Source organism: Procambarus clarkii, chromosome 62, assembly GCF_040958095.1.
Source record: "Procambarus clarkii isolate CNS0578487 chromosome 62, FALCON_Pclarkii_2.0, whole genome shotgun sequence".
Classification (NCBI taxonomy): Eukaryota; Metazoa; Arthropoda; class Malacostraca; order Decapoda; family Cambaridae; genus Procambarus; species Procambarus clarkii.
The window spans coordinates 7,320,369-7,340,374 of record NC_091211.1 but is presented as its reverse complement, the minus strand read 5'-3'; the positions used below and the strand labels follow the sequence as shown (position 1 = coordinate 7,340,374).

General features: G+C 40.2%; 1 protein-coding gene and 1 long non-coding RNA gene across 2 annotated transcripts in view; one reads left to right on the top strand and one right to left on the bottom strand.

Annotated features, from left to right (window-relative positions):
- Positions 1-20,006, top strand: part of LOC138354202 (uncharacterized) — a 499,672-nt gene that overhangs the window by 50,141 nt on the left and 429,525 nt on the right. The window lies entirely within an intron of this gene.
- The window catches only part of LOC123766593 (ankyrin repeat domain-containing protein 61), an 86,188-nt gene that overhangs the window by 22,445 nt on the left and 43,737 nt on the right, over positions 1-20,006 (bottom strand). Inside the window, exons 7-9 of the mRNA XM_069308165.1 lie at positions 18,432-18,527; positions 11,449-11,511; positions 8,231-8,288 (exon numbers count right to left, since the gene is read on the bottom strand). Of these exons, the coding sequence (XP_069164266.1) occupies positions 8,231-8,288; positions 11,449-11,511; positions 18,432-18,527 (217 nt within the window). The remainder of the gene's footprint in view (positions 1-8,230; positions 8,289-11,448; positions 11,512-18,431; positions 18,528-20,006) is intronic.

The window sequence follows — 20,006 nt, the reverse complement described above, 5'->3', positions numbered from 1 at the left end:
CATCCCGTGGATGAAGTCTTCCATGATTAGTAGTCTGGATCCATTCCTGCTAGCTACAGAAGCTGCTCTTTCTATTATATTGATGGTGGCAATGTTGTTTCTATCATATTCCTGTTTGGGTCTTCTGTCGTTTGGTGTGGGTTATATATGACTACTACTATAATTTTCTGTCCTCTAATTGCTAGGGTACTTGTTATATAGTCACTGAAATCTTCACAGCACTGAACAACCATCTCTTCAAAACTCCACCATCTTCTTATCAGCAGAGCTACACCACCACCTCCTCCTTCTCTCTCTTTCCTCACTTTAAAGTAGTCCTATGGAAACACTGCATTCGTTATGGTTTTCACTAGCTTTGTTTCTGTGAGTGTTATTATGTCTGGGGTTTTCTTCTAGTCCCTATTCTCCTAGTTCACTTGTTTTATTCGTAATCCCATTTATGTTAATGTACATTGCCTTGAAGCTCACTTTCTTCTGTTCACTCTCTTGTCCCCTTCTTGGTGAGCGTTCTACTAGTGGAGGAAGCTGTTCAATAGGTTTGAAGAGACCCCACTCCTCCTTGGGGTGGGGGGGGGGGAGTGGGGATTCAAAGGAAGGGGGGACAGGGAGGGTATGGGGAAAGGAGGTTGGGGGGGATATGGAGGATACGGCGTGAGGGGAGGAGGAGGGATACGGAGGGTATGGGATGAAGTGGGAGGGGGAAAGGGGGGAGGGGGAATGGGGGAGGGTTTACAGGGTCGGAATGGGGTGAGGGGGGGGGGAGTGGAGGGCTGAGTGAGCATTTGAGTGGGGGCAGGTAGGGTGAGGGGTAGAGAGGGTTTCTATGCAGAGGAGGGTGGTGGTGTTGCCCTCCCCTCTGGTACTCACCTAATTGTGCTTGCGAGGGTTGAGCTCTGGCTCTTTGGTCCCACCTCTCAACCGTCAATCAACTGATGTACAGATTCCTGAGCCTACTGGGCTCTGTCATAACTACATATGAAACTGTGTATGGAGTCTTCCTCCACCACATCACTTCCTATTGCATTCCATTTACTGACTACTCTGACATTGAAAAAGTTCTTTCTAATGTTTCTGTGGCTTATTTGGGTACTCAGCTTCCACCTGTGTCCCTTTGTGCATGTGCCATCCGTGTTAAATAACTCTTAGTTCTGGGACTAGCCTAGTGGCGTAACTCTGAACTTTTTCCAGCTTCGTCTTATGCTTGACTAGATATGGGCTCAATGCAATGCTGGGGCTACATACACCAGGAATGGCCTTACATATATGGAATCAAGGTTCTGAAGGATTCCTTACACAGGTTTCTGAAAGCAGTTCTGATGTTAGCCAGCCTCGCATAGGCCGCTGATGTTATTCTTTTGAAGTGGGCTTCAGGAGGCAGGTTTGGTGTTGCTGGGTTGCTGTTTGTGGGTTCCCCTCTTGTCACTGGGACTTTTGTGTTGGGGGGCTGTGATTTCCTGGTTTACTCCTCTCTCCCTGCACTTCTTGCTTGCCTCTGTCACCCTGGCTGTGTCCCCCTTGGTCCTGTCCCTGTGGAGGAATACTTTTTTGTATTCCTCCACACACTGCAGATGGCTCTTCCTTTCTAGAATAACCTCCTTCGTGATCTCGTTTGCAAACACTATCTTCTTTAGGGGGTCTCTGTCCTTGTTGTACCAGCGCAACCTGAAAACCTTCTCAATGTTTTGTTCAGCCCCTTCCATCTTTAACCTCTTTAGTATCCCACTTACTGCCTCTCTGTCTTTGCTATTCCATTCATGCATATTGGATTCTTCCTGTTCTTTGATGCCTACAGCTACCATTGATTTTATTCTTTCCGGCAGCTGACTGGTATATCTTGCTGCGTCCTGTGAGGTACTTGGTTGCATGGCTACCTCCCTCACTGTGGCCATTGCTTCTGTGCTCTTTCTCAGTATTTCCTCAAATGTTTCAGGTAAAGAGGCATTTCCTTCCAATGCGCCAATTCTATCTTACCTTTGGATGATTATCTGATGCTCAGTCTCATTATTTTTCTCTGTGAGGGATTTCATCTCCTGCTTTGCTGCTATCAGCTCACTTTGCAGGTTGTTAATTGTATTCTTCATTGCATGCGTCTCCTTCCTGAATTTCTCCCAAACTTGGGCTAACATTTCCTTCACTTGGTCACTTTGACTATTTCTTGTGTCCCTGGTGCGTCCTCCTGCCATCTTTGTCCCTTTCCCTGATATATTTTGACAGGGTTTGCTAGGGGGAAGGTGGGACAGAAAGGAAGGGAAAGAGATATAGAGAAAGAGAGAGAGAGAGAGAGAGAGAGAGAGAGAGAGAGAGAGAGAGAGAGAGAGAGAGAGAGAGAGAGAGAGAGAGAGAGAGAGAGAGAGAGAGAGAGAGAGAGAGAGAGAGAGACAGAGAGAGAGAGAGAGAGAGAGAGAGAGAGAAAGAGAGAGAAAGAGAGAGAAAGAGAGAGAGAGAGAGAGAGAGAGAGAGAGAGAGAGAGAGAGAGAGAGAGAGAGAGAGAGAGAGAGAGAGAGAGAGAGAGAGAGAGAGAGAGAGAGAGAGAGAGAGAGAGAGAGAGAGAGAGAGAGAGAGGGCGACAGAGAGGGAGGGAGGGTGAAAGAGAGAGGGTGAGAGAGGAAGAGTGAGATAGAGAGAGGGCGAGAGAGAGAGGGAGATGGTGAGAGAAAGGGAGAAAGGGAGGGCGAGAGAGAGGGAGGGAGGGAGGGAGGGCGAGAGAGAGGGAGGAAGGGAGGGTGAGAGAGAGGGGGCGTGAGAGGAAGGGTGAGAAAGGGAGAGGGCGAGAGAGAGGGAGAGGGTGAGAGAGAGGGAGCATGTATGTTGACGACATTTTTATGTAGGTACCTGATGCCAGACGTCTGCAGGAGCTGAAGGAGACATTTGAGTGGAATTCTGTGTTGAGTTTCACTTACGAGATTGAGAATGATGACTTACTGCCCTTTCTAGATGTATCAGTCACGGAAAGTAACGGAGGCACCCACACTGCAATCTACACTAAGGAAACAAACATTCGAATGTTCCTCAATGCCAATAGTGACTTCCCAAACAGGTACAAGAGGAGTGTTGTCAAGGCTTACGTTGATCGAGCTCTCAGCCACAGATCAGGATGGAAGCAAGCCGATGAAGAACTCTGTATGGTAAGGCAGGTCCTAGTCAAAAATGGCTTCTCTAACGGTTTTGTTGAAGACGTCATTAAAAGAAAGGTGAAACGCCATGCCACCTCTGAAGAGTCAACTAACACAGCACTTGTACCCCCTATTAGACTGTTTTACAGGAACTTCTTTTCGACGGCTCATAAAATGGAGGAAAGGGTCCTGAAAGACATTATTGATAGGAACGTTATCGCGACAGACAAAAATCAGAAAATTCAATTGACAATTTACTACAAAAACAAAAAAACGGCCAACCTACTCATGAAAAAGTCCCCAGACACCAAACAGAACCCTTGAAGGAAACCAACGTCGTCAATGTCTTCACATGCCCGCTTGGGGATTGTAAGCCCCAAAGAACTCAGTATATAGGCCAGACAACAACGTCTCTTTGAAGGCGATTAACTATGCACAAACAACAGGGCTCCATCAAGGAACATATAATCTTTTCTCACAACCAGACCATCACCAGAGAAATCTTAACAAGCAACGCAGAAATCATCGATAAATACATCGATAGCAGGAGACCCGACATCAGCGAGGCATTACACATCAAAAATCAACACCAGCAATCAACAGAAAATTAATGCACAACTATATTCTACCTACTTCAAGACTCCGAACCAACATAGAAGCAGCAAGAAGTATGGACCAATAGGCCTTCTTCAGTTACTTCCATTCTTATGTTTTCATTCCCAATTTAAACCCATTGTTTCGTGTTCTGGAACATGTTCTGTCACCTCACCCAAAACTTTTGTACCATAATACCTTACCCAAAACGAGTAAAAGTATGATGTATTTTACATATAAACTTAGTCTTTGAAAATGTAATAAGCATTACGAAATGCATTCAGGCGTCAGACCAGAAATAAAGAATGAATTTTGGAGAATTAATTTATCAATTACCCTTGACAGTGAAGAAAAAGTAAGAAATATTGAGAAGAGTCGTGTTAGAAGGATTAATCTTACCCTTTTTTCCATGTTAACTAATTAGTTAACAAATTGAATAGTGTTCCTGTCACTCCTGATGTAAATTTAATCAGTCTTGACGTTTGTTCTTTGTTTACAAAGGTACTGGATGATGATATTCTTGATTATCTTGCTGATGAACTAATGAATCATGTTTTACCGCTTTTTGCTGATATTATTGTCAAACTTGTTAAGTTGTGCATTAAAGAATGTAAATTTACCTTTAATAATGAGCATTATTTACAGATTTTTGGAATGGCAAAGCGGAATCCATTATTGCCATTTCTTTCAAACTTGTACATGGAATTCTTCGAAAAGAAATCTGTTTCAAAAATTACCCCTGGAATCATTCCATGGTTTAGATATGTCAATGATATTTTGTGTATATGGCTTACAGATGTAAACACAGACGAATTTGTAGTCAAACTTAATGATCAAGTCACCTCAATAAAATTTACTATGGAGACTGAAATTGATAAATGTTTGCCATTCCTAGATGTACTTATTCATAGGGAAGATTTTTCACTAAAGTTTAGTGTCTACAGAAAACCTACGAATAATAATACTGAACCTTATGTTTGGTATTTTTCAGGGCATAGAAACAATGTGCAAAATCTATTTTTTCTTCAATGTATCTAAGAGCTCTTCGAGTTGTGAGTCCAGAATTCTTAGATGAAGAGTTTAAGAATATTGATTCGATTGGTCACAAGCTTTGTTAACCACTGAGTTTTTTGGAAGTTTGCCGTAGCAAAGCACGTCGTACATATTATAATAATATATGCAGTGAAAAAATTCGCCCAAAGAATGTGTTATGTTTACCATATTTCTCTGGGTTTGAGAATATTGTCAAGGCCTTGAAACTTTTTGATATACATGTATCGTTTAGCTACGAAAATACTGTTGGTAAGCTATTAGTTAGAAGCAGCCCTCGTAATGATAATTGTGTCATTTATAAAATACCTTGTAAAGACTGCAATAAGTTCTATGTTGGGCAAACATCTAAAGATTTGAAATGTAGAATTTCGCAACATAAATACTCTGTAAGACATGGCCTATTGTCTAATAATTTGTTTGTTCATTTGTCAGAAAATGTTCACCAAATTGATTGGGAGGTGGCTTCTTCAATAACAAATTGTAAAAGCACTTATAAATAGAACACAATTGAATCTGCTTTGATATAGATTACAAAAGAAAGTAATTTGAACATTAGCAGTGGTTAATATAACTTAGATCCATTTTTGGTAGATCAATTAAAGGGCGATTTGAGTAGGATCATTGATACATATTTGTCTCACTAATTCATTGTAAATATTTACTATCTTATGCTATTATTATCCATGTGTGGGCCTATTGGTGGGTATGAATAGGAGCTGCACCGAATGGGCCAATAGGCCTTCTTCAGTTCCTATGCGGCTCATATTTATGTCCACCTATTTCCCATTCATTTGTCATTGTACCTCACCTCACTCCACCACCCTATCCTGTCTATATATGCCCAATACTTGACCTATAAATCACTCCTTCTGAAGATGAATTAATATACGAAAGTACTTAAGGACATTTCTGTTTCAAGTTATATATGTTGTTCCTAGTAGCAAAACGTCGTACTAGGCCTACTATGCAAGGCCCGATTTGCCTAATAAGCCAAGTTTTCCTGAATTTATATATTTTCCCAAAAATTTTGTTATGAAAGGATAAATCTATCCATTTCATTGTGTATCAGTTAATTTGTTTAAATTTGAGTTAAAACTAACGTAGATATATGACCAAACCTAACCAACCCTACCTAACCTAACCTAACCTATCTAAACCTAACCTAAACTAACACAATGAAGTCAATAATTTATGTTCTTAATATAATAATAATAATTCATATAAACTAATTGGAAACAATTTATTGAAAATAAAGAATATCTCTTGGCCTATTAAGCAAATCAGGCCTTGCATAGTAGGCCAAGAAGTGTTTTCCTTTTTTTCAATAAATTGTGTCCAATTAGTTTATTTGAATTATTATTATTATATTATATTAAGAACATAAATTACTGACTTAGGTGTGTTAGTTAAGGTTATGTTAAGATAGGTTAGGTTAGGTTAGGTTAGGTTAGGTTAGGTTAGGTAGGGTTGGTTAGGTTCGGTCATATATTTACGTTGGTTTTAACTCAAATTCAAACAAATTAACTTATACATTATGAAATGGAGAGATTTATCATTTCATAAGAATAAATTGGGAAACATATATAAATTCATGAAAACTTGGCTTATTAGGCAAATCGTGTCTTCCATACTAAGACGGGGAGTATTTTTTATTGGAGTCTTAACTCCAATAAAAAAAATGACCTCATACATAATGAAATGGGTAGCTTTATCATTTCATAAGAATAAATTGGGAAACATATATAAATTCATGAAAACTTGGCTTATTAGGCAAATCGTGTCTTCCATATTAGGCCAAGTACGACGTTCTGGCTACTAGGTACAACATATGTTTATATATAGCTATATATATATATATATATATATATATATATATATATATATATATATATATATATATATATATATATATATATATATATATATATATTAGTATATTTTGGTAGCAGTCTTTCCTGTAGACATATATTATTAAATATGACCGAAAAAGTAAGATTAATAATTCTAACATGAATTTTCTCAATATTTCGTACATTTCTTTTCACTGTTGGAGGTAATTCAAAAATCAATTCTCCAAAATTCATTTTTATTTCTAGTCTAGACAAGAAATAAAAATGAATTTTGGAGAATTGATTTTTGAATTACCTCCAACAGTGAAAAGAAATGTACGAAAGATTGAGAAAATTCGTGTTAGAATTATTAATCTTACTTTTTCGGTCATATTTAGTAATATATACATATATATATATATATATATATATATATATATATATATATATATATATATATATATATATATATATATATATATATATATATATATATATATATATATATATATATATATATATATATATATATGTCGTACCTAGTAGCCAGAACGCACTTCTCAGCCTACTATGCAAGGCCCGATTTGCCTAATAAGCCAAGTTTTCCTGAATTAATATATTTTCTTTAATTTTATTCGTATGAAATGATAAAGCTACCCATTTCATTATGTATGAGGTCATTTTTTTTATTGGAGTTAAAATTAACGTAGATATATGACCGAACCTAACCAACCCTACCTAACCTATCTTTGTAGGTTAGGTTAGGTTAGGTAGCCGAAAAAGTTAGGTTAGGTTAGGTTAGGTAGGTTAGGTAGTCGAAAAACAATTAATTCATGAAAACTTGGCTTATTAGGCAAATCGAGCCATGCATAATAGGCCGAGAAGTGCATTCTGGCTATTAGGTACGACATATATATATATATATATATATATATATATATATATATATATATATATATATATATATATATTTATATATATATATATATATATATATATATATATATATATATATATATATATATATATATATATATATATATATATGTCGTACCTAGTAGCCAGAACGCACTTCTCAGCCTACTATGCAAGGCCCGATTTGCCTAATAAGCCAAGTTTTCCTGAATTAATATATTTTCTCTATTTTTTTTGTTATGAAATGATAAATCTACCCATTTAATTATGTATGAGGTCAATTTTTTTTTATTGTAGTTAAAATTAACGTAGATATATGACCGAACCTAACCAACCCTACCTAACCTAACCTAACCTATCTTTATAGGTTAAGTAGCCGAAAAAGTCAGGTTAGGTTAGGTTAGGTAGTCGAAAGAACATTAATTCATGAAAACTTGGCTTATTAGGCAAATCGGGCCTTACATAGTAGGCTGAGAAGTGCGTTCTGGCTACTAGGTACGACATATATATATATATATATATATATATATATATATATATATATATATATATATATATATATATATATATATATATATATATATATATATATATATATATATATATATATATGGCATAAGAGACCTTTTGGTCTAAATTTGCATTACTCGTCAGGATACTGATTTGTCTAGTGAGGAATAGTTGGCAAAAGGCAAGATCCCTTGTTAACTTTTGTCCGGTACTCACCTGTTGGACCCCAAGCTGTAGTTCGCGTTACCAAACGAGCACATGTTGTCCAACTTGTCTGAAGAAAGCGAAAAATAGGTTGAGTGGGTTAGGTGTAAACGCTCGCTGCTAAGCAAAATAATTAAAAATTGTATTCTATAAACACTTTCCATACTTGTGGCTGTAACGAACGTTACCTCTTGTAGAGGTTAGTCTGTATTAAACATTTTATAAATGTAGAGAATGTTTCCTTGGAAGAAATTTGCAACCGGGAGGCCACACAATTAAAAGCCTTATTTTCCAAGACAATAAAACATGAAAAAACATGACAAATTAGGTGTCCTGTCCGAAAGGACGTCACATATTGGAAAGCCTGATGGAGAGACCTGATAAAAGTGGATGTGAAGCATGTGAAGCCTGACATAAAAATTATGTAGCCTATTTCTTCACCCTGACATGTGTAGAAATTTAGATTTTTTTTAATATTGGTATAAAATGAGTTTATGTATTCCATTACATTATTAGTGTACATTTTATTAATGTTTATCAAAAGTGTTTAAAATTTGATAACAGTCTTCACGAGTGCCAAAAAATTCCAGTTGTAGGGCAGTCAAGTGAGCTAAGCAGTTTTTTTAGTCACCCCATCAGTTTTTCCAATCTAATTCTCTGCCAATATAAGAAAGGTGATGCTGGAGCTTAAATTTTGTTCTTGAGTCTGCTGTATGTTAGCAAACAAAATGAATTCAGTAACACAGCAAATTGTCGACAATACCAGTGTTGAGGTTTTGAAAGCGGCAAAAAAGTCTATCTTAGTGACTATTGGGAAGCACTATGGGCTATTTTGCACGTGGAAATGGTGAAGACGGAACTGCTAAGAGAGATAATGATGCCCAGGGTGGATGAACCAATTCTCCCACATGAAATATTTGAGTTTAGGACCCCGTCCACCAGTGGTGCAAATGTTGCAGCTACAGGAATGTCGAGACTCAGACTCAGTGACAGGCAGAATTGGAGTTTAGGATGTTCCAGTTTGAAGCAGAACAGGCTCAGATAAAGTTTGAGGCAGAGCAGCTCATAAGTAGTTTGAGGCAGAGAAGCTCATAAGTAGTTTGAGGCAGAGCAAGCTCAAGAACAGAAGAATTTGGAAATAAAACTGGCTATAAAGAGGTTAGAAGTGGAGCAAACTCAGACATAATCAGAGTAAGAGATTAGGCTAGCAAAATTGGGAATTAGATCAAATAACCGGTGTGGTTGACTTAGAAACACCTGGTCAGTTAAAGGTTAACACAAATGCCAAGTTTCCTCAGTTTTGTGAGACAGATCCAGAACAGACCTTCACTCATTTTGAAAAGTTGGCAGAGTGTATGGAATGGCCTGAAACACAGTGGGTATCTCTTCTGCAAGGTCAGTTGGTGGGGAAGGCACAGCTGATATATGCAGCTATGCCTTTGAGTGACCAATTTTGACTATGACGCGGTAAAGGCAGCCATCCTTACTACTTATGAACTTGTTTGTGAAGCTTATAGGCAAACGTTCAGAAAACTAAGATGAGACCCAGATCAATCTTTTGTAAAATTTGCACAGAAGAAATATAATATATTTAATAAATGGCTAGATGCTGAAAAAAATTGGGATCTGGACCTTCTTAAAAATTAGGGCTCTGGACTTTCTTAAAAATTTGGGATCTGGACTTTCTTAAAAAATTACTCTTACTAGAAGAAATTTTATCTTGCAAATCTTCTAATGTTAGTTTATATTTCATTGAGAAATTTCCCAAAGATATTTATGAGTGGGCTAAATTAGCAGATGAATATGAGTTGATTCATAGAGTAACTTTTAAAAATAAAACTCATTCAAATAAACAAGAATCTGGTCAGACACTAACCATCTCAGTTAGATTTGGGTCTTACATGTATCCAGCAGCAGGTCAAGGAAACACTTTTTCTAAGTTGAAACCGTTGAGTACAGACATGAATTTCTCCATAATCATCAACTGGTTGATCTCTTCAGCCGATTACACTCCCTCAGCTTTTAACCATTTAGAGAACTTCCGTTCCATCTCCTGGGCTGTCTCGGCGTACGATCTCTCCGGAGCACTAGTACCCTGAAACGCTTCCGGTACACTTCCGGAGTCATCCTGGACGAATGGAATACAACACTCTTGATCACGTCGTACCTCGCACGCTCCTCGAGGTCCAACATGTTGAAGGATTCCGGGGCCTCACCCTGCTTTGGACCAGCGTCTTGGGCATAGCATTTTATCAAATCACCTCATTCTTTGGGGCACACGTGAGGAACACAAATGCCAATATGCCTGAATGGTCCCCAGGACTATATGCGACTGAAAACTCACACCCCAGAAGTGATTCGAACCCATTCTACCAGGAGCAACGCAACTGGTATCTACAGGACGCCTTAATCCACTTGACCATCACAACCGGACAAAAGGAAGTGATAGCCGAAGCTATTTGAACCACTTCCCCGCCGGCACTCGGATGGTAATCTTGGGCCGAATGGTAATAGCATTTTATCAAATATCTCATTCTTTGGGGCACCCGTGAGGAACACAAATGCGAACAAGCCTGAATGGTCCCCAGGACTATATGCGACTGAAAACTCACACCCCAGAAGTGACTCGAACCCAGCTTCGAAGAAAAGAATATGTACTAATAAGGCTCCCACTTAGCACTCACATATTGTCTTCTACCATCCCCTACATATTTGTCATTTTTTTATTTAAAACTTTATTGCACAAAATAGGTTGCAATATTGGTTACATGCATGATAGAAGGTTAGTTGTGACAGATTGTCGAGGTTCTCCAGCTTCTCAGATGGCGGGCAGGAACCGCGGATGCGGTGTGCGTTGTGATTTATGTCTAGGAATATTTTCGTTAAAAAGTGTCGTTTTAAATATTCATGTATTATAAATATAAACCGGGGCAGTATATTATACTGAACCTCACTGGTAGGTGATGTTTACTAGTATGAACAACATTGAAATCTTTGGATCATGTAGACGTTTAACTGCAGTAAACAAACAAGGCTCCACGTGTATTGAGACAGTGATACCAAACAGAAGAGTGGTAAGGAAATTTTAAATACATTTTTGGCTCAGGAAAAGTAATGTAAATATCTTCCTAAATTTTGCGTAAACTTGACATTAAAAATATGTAACAAGGCAACTATTTGAAACTATTCTTCAGAAGACTTGGAAACATAAACACAAAAGGTTTAATTACCTTGAATAAGGCCAGCATTCACAGTCAGTCCTTGCTGGAGCATAATTTGTAGCGCTGTCAGACCTGTTGGTGAAAATGTATTAAAAACAAAAAACATTAAAAATATGTAGTTTTACCTCAACCAGAGATATAAAATCTCAAAACCCGCCATTCATCATATATGTTTGAGTTATTCTTAGAACGGACAGGTATGTCTGTCATTGTGTAGAGCCCAGCATAGACAGATATGTCTGTGATTGTGTAGAGCCCAGCATAGACAGATATGTCTGTCATTGTGAAGAGCCCAACATGGACAGGTATGTCTGTCAATGTGTAGAGCCAATCATGCGCAGGAATGTAAGTCACTGTGAAGGGCCCATTATGCACAGGGATGTCTGTCATTGTGTAGGGCGCAGTATGAACTTGAATATCTGTTATTGTGTATGTACCAGTATGAAGAGGGATATATTTCATTGTGTAAAGACTATTATGGACAAGGAAATCTGTCATTGTTTAGGGACCATTATGGACAAGGAAATCTGCCATTGTGTAGGGACGAGTATGAACAGGGATGTCTCATACGTAAGGATATGAGCTAGTTGGGGATTTAATCCCAAAAGGGAGCTCGGGTTATTACACCAGACTGTTACTTGCGTACAGGCGGACAGCGTCCCCAACCACTCCCAGAGAGAAAATCAGCTAACCTCGGCAGCCACACTCCTGCTACCATCGGTCGACCAGCAATGGACATTGGAGTGCTTGCAATTTACCCAGGAGATCACCCTGTACGCATCTTGATCTTGAAGAAGGGTTCAGTGTCACCTATTTAAGGGTACGGCTCTAAAACTGGCCTCGACGTCTTGTGTACACCTTACTTGAGCCTCCGTGATTCCCCACTTTCTACTTGTTTGAAATGGTCTCCTAAATCCCCTTTTAGTGAATTAGCGTCTAATGTCACACTATCCACAGCCGTGACCCCCCCCCCCTCTCTCTCTCTCTCTCTCTCTCTCTCTCTCTCTCTCTCTCTCTCTCTCTCTCTCTCTCTCTCTCTCTCTCTCTCTCTCTCTCTCTCTCTCTATCCTTTTCTGGGAACCTCACCAGGACAAGAGCGAAAGCCAGCTAACATATAAAACATTTAATACATAAATCCATTCATAATAAAAGACATATGATATACAATATTACATACAACACTCTAAACTGTTACAACCCGGCAGCCTTCACCAACTATTCATATCAGGCGGCTGCACAACTCTTGGCTCATAACCAACTAACCCTCACTGCTTGGGGCTGAAATACCTGGAACATCTACATATGTATTCCTCCAACAAAAGAAGAAACCAATCTCTGACTTTACATTGTGTCTTACATGTCAGTAAGCCTTCAAACACTCCCCTTATACAGTAATGTATCCACATTATACAATATCCACTCCCCTTATACAGTAATGTATACACAAAGATCCCCTATTCTGCTCCTAGAGCCTCATCATCAATGCATATATCTAGGTCCTCCAAACATCAGGAAAGAAACTTCAGCAGTTCTCCCAGTCTGCTGCTCAACGAAGTCCTACTCCAACATCAGTGGCACTCCTCCACTAGTTCCACACAGAAACGTGTAGCTCCCCTACATTGCTTGAAGCTCAACTCCTCACTATAGAGTTCCATTCTACCTCAGACTTCAGCATACACTTCTTCTCCAGCCCCGAAGTTCCACCATTAACTTTTCTCCAGCCTCGAAGATGCTCCATTAACTTCTTCCCTGACAAACCTGCAATACTATTACCATGGCAATAAAAAAAATCCTAACAAAACATAAGTAATAAACCTAAATCCCAGCATTATATTTCGGCCACCGACGCCGCACCGCGCCATCCAACTGTGGTGGGTATTCCCCCCATCCTGGACGAGTCCAAACTGGAAACATGTCTTGACACGCCACTGGAAGCTTCTGCCCGGCCATGATGATGGGGACCAATGCCCCACAGTCACCCCTTGACCTCCATCGAGAGCAGACGTATCACTGCTCCCACCAGCAAGTTCGCTTAACTTTAATTCCTTATTTTAGGCTCAATAAAATCTTTACCTTACTACACATATGTTCACTATGATCGCTGGGCATACGATCAAATTGGTAGAACAACTGGTAGCTAATCAAGCAACTGATTAAACAAGCTTACTACAGGAATGTATGATGTGGAGCACTCACTCCCTGGCACGCAGCCCACAAAAATTGCTATAGGACTGCTTCACAAGGCTTCCTCGAGTCCTGACTTGAGTACACGGAGTCGCCCGACAGGCTTAACTCAGAAACGCCTGCTTCCTTCCTTTTGAGGGAGCATACAATTAGAGTTCCACAAAGGGGTGACCAACTCGCTTCCAGGCCGCCTCTAATATATCCAAATACCAGAGTAATGGTGCACTAGGTCTCCAACAGTTTCCTCACACTTCCAAACAAGTAGCCTTCACATCACCGCTGCACAGGGCACTATATTCTTCCTCCTCCAGGAGATCAACGACGTAAAACCATCTCTGACGACTGCTGTGACTAAAGTAAGGTCATGACGTCCTGCTAGCATCACGTCACATTGCCAAAGTATCGACTTCTCATCTCCAAATCAATTATAATAGACGCTCATCCTCTGATTGTATTCTTATATTATTCACCGACGTTTAATATATATATTCTTCCTCTGACCTCTTAATTTCTGGTCCAGAAAGCAGAATAACTCTTACTGGGTAGACTAGTTCCACTCATGCTACAAGGGGTCATAACAGATATTTTTCGTCCTGAAAGGTCAGTATGGACAGGAAAGTCTGTCACTGAGGGTCTAGTATGGACTGGGGTGTCTTTCATTGTCGAGATGTCAGTATGGACAGTGATGACAGTCATTTTGAAGGACCTTTGCATGGGTAGTGAAGTCTATCATTGTGTTGAGCCCAGTTTGGACACGGATGTCTGACATTGTATTGATGAGATTATGGACAGCGACGTGGACAGCGACGTTCAACGTGGACAGGATATTTCTGTCATTGTGAATATGCCAGTATGCACAGGGATGTCTGTCGTTGTGTTGTACAGGTATGTCTGTCATTGTGTAGATGCCAGTATGAACAGGGATGTCTGTAACTGTGTAGGGAACAGCAAAGGCATGAATGTCTTTCATTGTGAAGAGGCCATTATGGACAGGGACGTCTGTTATTGTGGAAAGCCGAGTACGGACAAGGATATCTGTCAGTGAGAAGGGACCAGTATGGACAGAGATGTCTGGCATTGTGTAGAGGTCAGTATGGATAGGAATATCTTTCATTGAGAAAGGGCCAGTACAGACAGATATGTCTGTCATTGTGTAGGGATCAGTATGGACAGGGATGTTTGTCATTGTGTAAAGTCGAGTATGTACAGGGATATCTGTCATTGGGAAGGGACCAGTATGGACAGCTAGGTTTGTCATTGAGAGGGGCCTAATATGGACAGGAATATTTGTCATTGTGTAAGGCCAAACGTGGAAAGGATATGGCTGTCATTGTATAGGAACCAGTATGGACAGGGATGTCTGTTACTGTGAAAGCCCAATATGGACAGGAATGTCTGTCATTGTGTAGAGCCCAGTATTGACAGGAATGTCTGTCATTGTGGAAGTACTAGCGTGGACAGAGATGTGTGTCATTGTGTAGGGACTTGTCTGGACAGGGATGTCTGTCATTGTGTAGAGCCCAGTATTGACAGGAATGTCGGTCATTGTAAAGGTACCACTTTGGACAGGGATATCTGTCATTTTGTAGGGCCCAGTATTCACAGGGATGTCTGTCATTGTGGAGGTACCAGCTTGGGCAGGGATGTGTGTCATTGTGTAGGGGCCAGAATGGACAGGGATGTCTGTCATTGTGTTGGGACCAGTATGGACAGGGATGTCTGTCATTGTGTCGGGGTCAGAAAAGACAGGGATGTCTGTCATTGTGTAGGGGCCAGTATGGACAGGGATGTCTGTCATTGTGTCGGGGCCAGAAAGGACAGGGATGTCTGTCATTGTGTCGGGGCCAGAAAGGACAGGGATGTCTGTCATTGTGCCGGGGCCAGAAAGGACAGGGATGTCTGTCATTGTGTCGGGGCCAGTATGGACAGGGATGTCTGTCATTGGGTTGGTGCCAGTATGGACAAGGATGTCTGCCATTGTTTAAAGGACCAGTATGGTCAGGAATATGTCATTGTTTAGAGCACAGTATGGACAGAGATATCTGTCACTGTGTAAGACACAGTATGGATATTGATGTCTGTCATTGTGTATAGCCCAGTATGGACAGGGATATCTGTCACTGTGTATAGCCCAGTACGGACAGAGATATATGCCACTGTGTATAGCCCAGTATGGACAGAGGTATATGCCACTGTGTAGGGACAGGGCAGTCCGATATGCTCAGTATGGACAGGGATGTCCGATATTGTTATATCCTCATGATTACATCCTCACATAACGCTAGAAAATCGCATTGCATAGGCAGGTTGGATGGGTATCATTTTGTTCTAAATTAATGAGTATTATAATGTTTACTAATAAAGCTAAGAACTGTAAATACTGAATTATAATCGATGCTGTATCACTTCTTCTGTCACGTGATGTTGCATTGTTATGCATTCATTGCAATTATTTTTCAATAATGGTCTGGGATATGTAATTATTTTCCAACAAACATCTAAGTCTGATGCAGGCGTACAGAAATTGAATAAGTATATTATTTTGCCATTTCATATGGGCTTGTCGCTCAGTCTTGCCAAACATAAATGTTGCTATTAAAGAATATTTTTTTTAATGTTTTTATTGGCCAGTTACAAGTATATAATTTATATTCCTGGATTTGTTAAAATTTTACTGTTTTTTATGCTAGTTTGGCCAGTTATGTATGATGTGGATAATCCGATGAGTTGCTGACTATGTATTGATGTTATCTCTTGTGTGGAGGAGGCGAGCTGTCTGTCACCTTTATGTTTAGACGGTCGTGTATTAAATAATTGGGTGAAAATCTCCTCTCACCAGTTAAGTAGATTTTGTTTGTATGTTCTTAAAGTGATTTCGTCTTGCGACAATGACTTATCTATGATGAAGTCTATATATTAAAGTGTTTGCTGAGCACCTGTTGAACTGTATTTTGAATAAAAAGTAATAGATGACCCTACCTTGAGTTTTCTCAGTCAGTTTTATTAGAGCATCGAGGTAAATACTAGTAAAGTAATTTGTTTTCCTGTTCCATACCCAAGAGTTAGATGGGCGATTCCTAAAGTTATCTTTTGTTTGATTATTTCGGTAATTATATTAAAACTTTTTAATTTTAGTGTTTCACTTAGGACCTTAAGGACCTTAGGACCTTGGGACCTTAAGAAGTTAAATCTGGAGTTCTGTTTAATGTGAGCCATAACTATTATAACGATAACAGTAGTGTTGAGCCCAGCTTAGACAGGTTTGAATCAATGTGTAGCTCCCAGCATGAATTACACAAGTGTTCATGTCCAAGTATAGAACCTATAATACACTGTATGTGACATTGTGTAAAGCCCAACACAAACCGGTTTATGTCATTGTGTAGGGAACAGGATAGACAAGAATGTCAATTATTGTGTGGAGCACAGGACAGACAGGAAAGAGGGATGTCTGTTATTGTGTATAGCCCAGCATATATAGATCTGTGTCATTGTGTAGGGCTCAGCATGGACAGGGAGGTCTGTTATTGTGTAAGTCCCAGCGTAGGCTAGTAATAAAGTGCAGCTCGTCGAGCGAGCACATCTGAATATTAGGACAATGTTCTGATGTGCTCCTACCAAGCCATACATTGGTATTATTTATTCTTCAAGAGGGAAGATGCAGAATAAATATTACCAGTGTGTTGTATTATCTCTTCTGCAGTCTTAATCGCAATGTCTTAGCACTTTTTTTTCGTAGTTACCTCAGTCTCTGCAGGATTATATTCAGATTGCATCGAGTTATGAATTTGTAAAAACGTTGTGGGGTGCAGATCTCAGAGTTTGTGTCGAGCAGTTTTACAACTTGCGAGGACACCCGACCATCAACCTGTCAACAGGTTACGGTCCAGATAACAGGTTTAGGGACGACGCTACAACTCTCAAGGTCCGACCAACAGAAAACACGCCCCAAAACTTCTTTGAGGTCTGATAAAGACCTTTTGTGCTTTCTATAAATCTTTCCGCGCTACCGCTCATAGGATGAGTACGGGGTGCGTATAGCCCACCGCATACTAGCCGCCTCCAGTGGCAACAATGATCAACCAATTATTGGGTAACATAAGACGTGGGGTCTCTGTATCAGTTTAAACCAAAATGAGATAAATACATGGGTAGGAACTTCAAAAGAAATTACACTTTTTCATAGTGGGTTTGAAACGCAATCTATAATATTTTGCAATTGATAGACTGAAGCAAAACCTGGCTGTTATTCAGTCCCCGTCCTCCTACCCAACGTTACCACGTACATCAGATTTCAATATGTGTCCTGATTATCAGCTTTTTACTCACCATTTGTTGGTAAGATATATATACTGACTACAACTGCCTAGGCGCAAACATCCAATGTCTGAAAATACTTACAGAAACAAATATATTGATAAATAATAGAATGGCTGTCCGAGGTTCGCCGTGAGACGCTTGGGGCTAACCTCAGCCAACTTTACAAGGTGAACCATGGTGGATAGGAGAGTGTCACAGGCCAGTCGGTGTCGTCCTTTAGTAAAATGCTTTAAGAAATATTGGGATTTATGGAGACCCACTTTGTGATTGTCATTAAAACATCTGAAATATTTGTTGTATTTCCCATAAAGTTGTTCTGGAGTTACTGGTCTTTATAATAATAAATTTTCTGAAAGAATGGGAGAGGGTGGAAAAAGAGGGGAAGAAGGGGGGGGGGGAGGAGCGAGGAAGTGACAAGGATAAGAAAAGCTGGGCCCAGCCCGGAACCCCTTCTAGTCTAGTATTGAATAAACAAAACGAAAACTCACCCATTTTGTCTGTGAGTGTGAGGTCAGGGCAGTAGGCCAAGAGGACGGAGAGTACTGAAGACCCATATTGTTTCATTTGCATAACTACAGTCAGCCCTAAAATATGTAGAAGACGATTGCATATATGTACCCAAAACGATTGCATAGATGTACCCAAAACATGTATAAGTTTTCTACAGCTGATAGCACAGAAGATGTTTCCTTCCTTTCAGATTTAACTCATTAGAATTAACAATGACAGTCAGACTAAGGTTTGAGCAAAGGACATACATCTTATTACATTAAATTTTCGAAATGAATGCATAATAATAATAATATTAACAAAGTAATATTATATAAGTTTTTTTTGAGTCACCTTGTATATAGTCAATAATATTTACTGTTTCCTATATTGTTTCGTATATTGTTGGAAAATATATATTTCATGACAATGCTATCCCCAGCCTCTGGAAAAGAATATTAGTCTAGTTATTATCATTAGGAGAGTTACTGAGGTCCGTGTTTCGAGTGATGCATATGGTGGTTAAGTGCTGACTTCAATGAAAGGATAGAGGAGTATAGGGAACCAAAAAAATAAGATACTTTCTCAGTTTTGAATGTTACGGCCCTCTCGGGACGCAACGGGGTTCTCACTCTGATGTTGTTAGAGGAAGATATAAGTATCCGTTCCCAAGCCAGTAGTGGCTATCAAGGGATGAGATCCGTGACGCAAGTAACTTAAAGGGAGTAGGGAAAGAAAGCTAAGAACTTAATATAATATAATCTTCACCATCACCATTTAAATATATAAAATAATAGAGTACACAAGGGGGAGGGGTATTAACACTTTACAAGGGGACCAACACTGTAGTCTTCTGCTGGAGACTATGGATCCTCGAAGCTAGGTGCTGAGTCCGCGGTGCTTTCTTCGTGGCCTCAAGACGTGTCCTCTGAGAACGCCGAGTCTACCCTGGCCACAGGTCAGCCACAACACAGGTCCACTGGGGGCACCGTCGTGGAGGCCGTCAACCACACGTCCAGCAGGTCTGCTGGCAGGTACTGAGCCACCAAGGCTGGCACGGCCACTCCACGAACGATAAAAGGGGTACGCCCTAGACAGGAGTCTCGTGTGATATCACCAATCACCCTCCTGTCCTCAATACCCCAGTGGATTACCGTCTCCAACCGTCGGTCCCGGGTAAATCCTCTTACTGCCACTCCACTGGCAGGCTAACACACCACAGTGTTCTTCCGGGGGGACGACGTCACAACAACTGCAGCAAACTTCAAGGTATGGAGACTGGCTGCCTCGGGTAGACTGACTCCACCTTCAACACAGTGGTCCCAGGTCGGCTCTGTAAGCAGACACGTCATCAATAACTGGGACACTAATACACCACACTCACAGGCTCAGATACAAACGCCCGACATATCCACTCTATAGATGGCGCTGTCGTCGGAGCACCACCTCACCAGAGGTCAGGAGCGGCGGTGTTGAGCGCTGAACCAGACTGGAAACTGGTCCTCGAGGCCAGTACACGCTGTCCTCACTAGGTGTCGTCGTTCGTTTGGCGGGGGTTTCGGGAGCTGACCCAC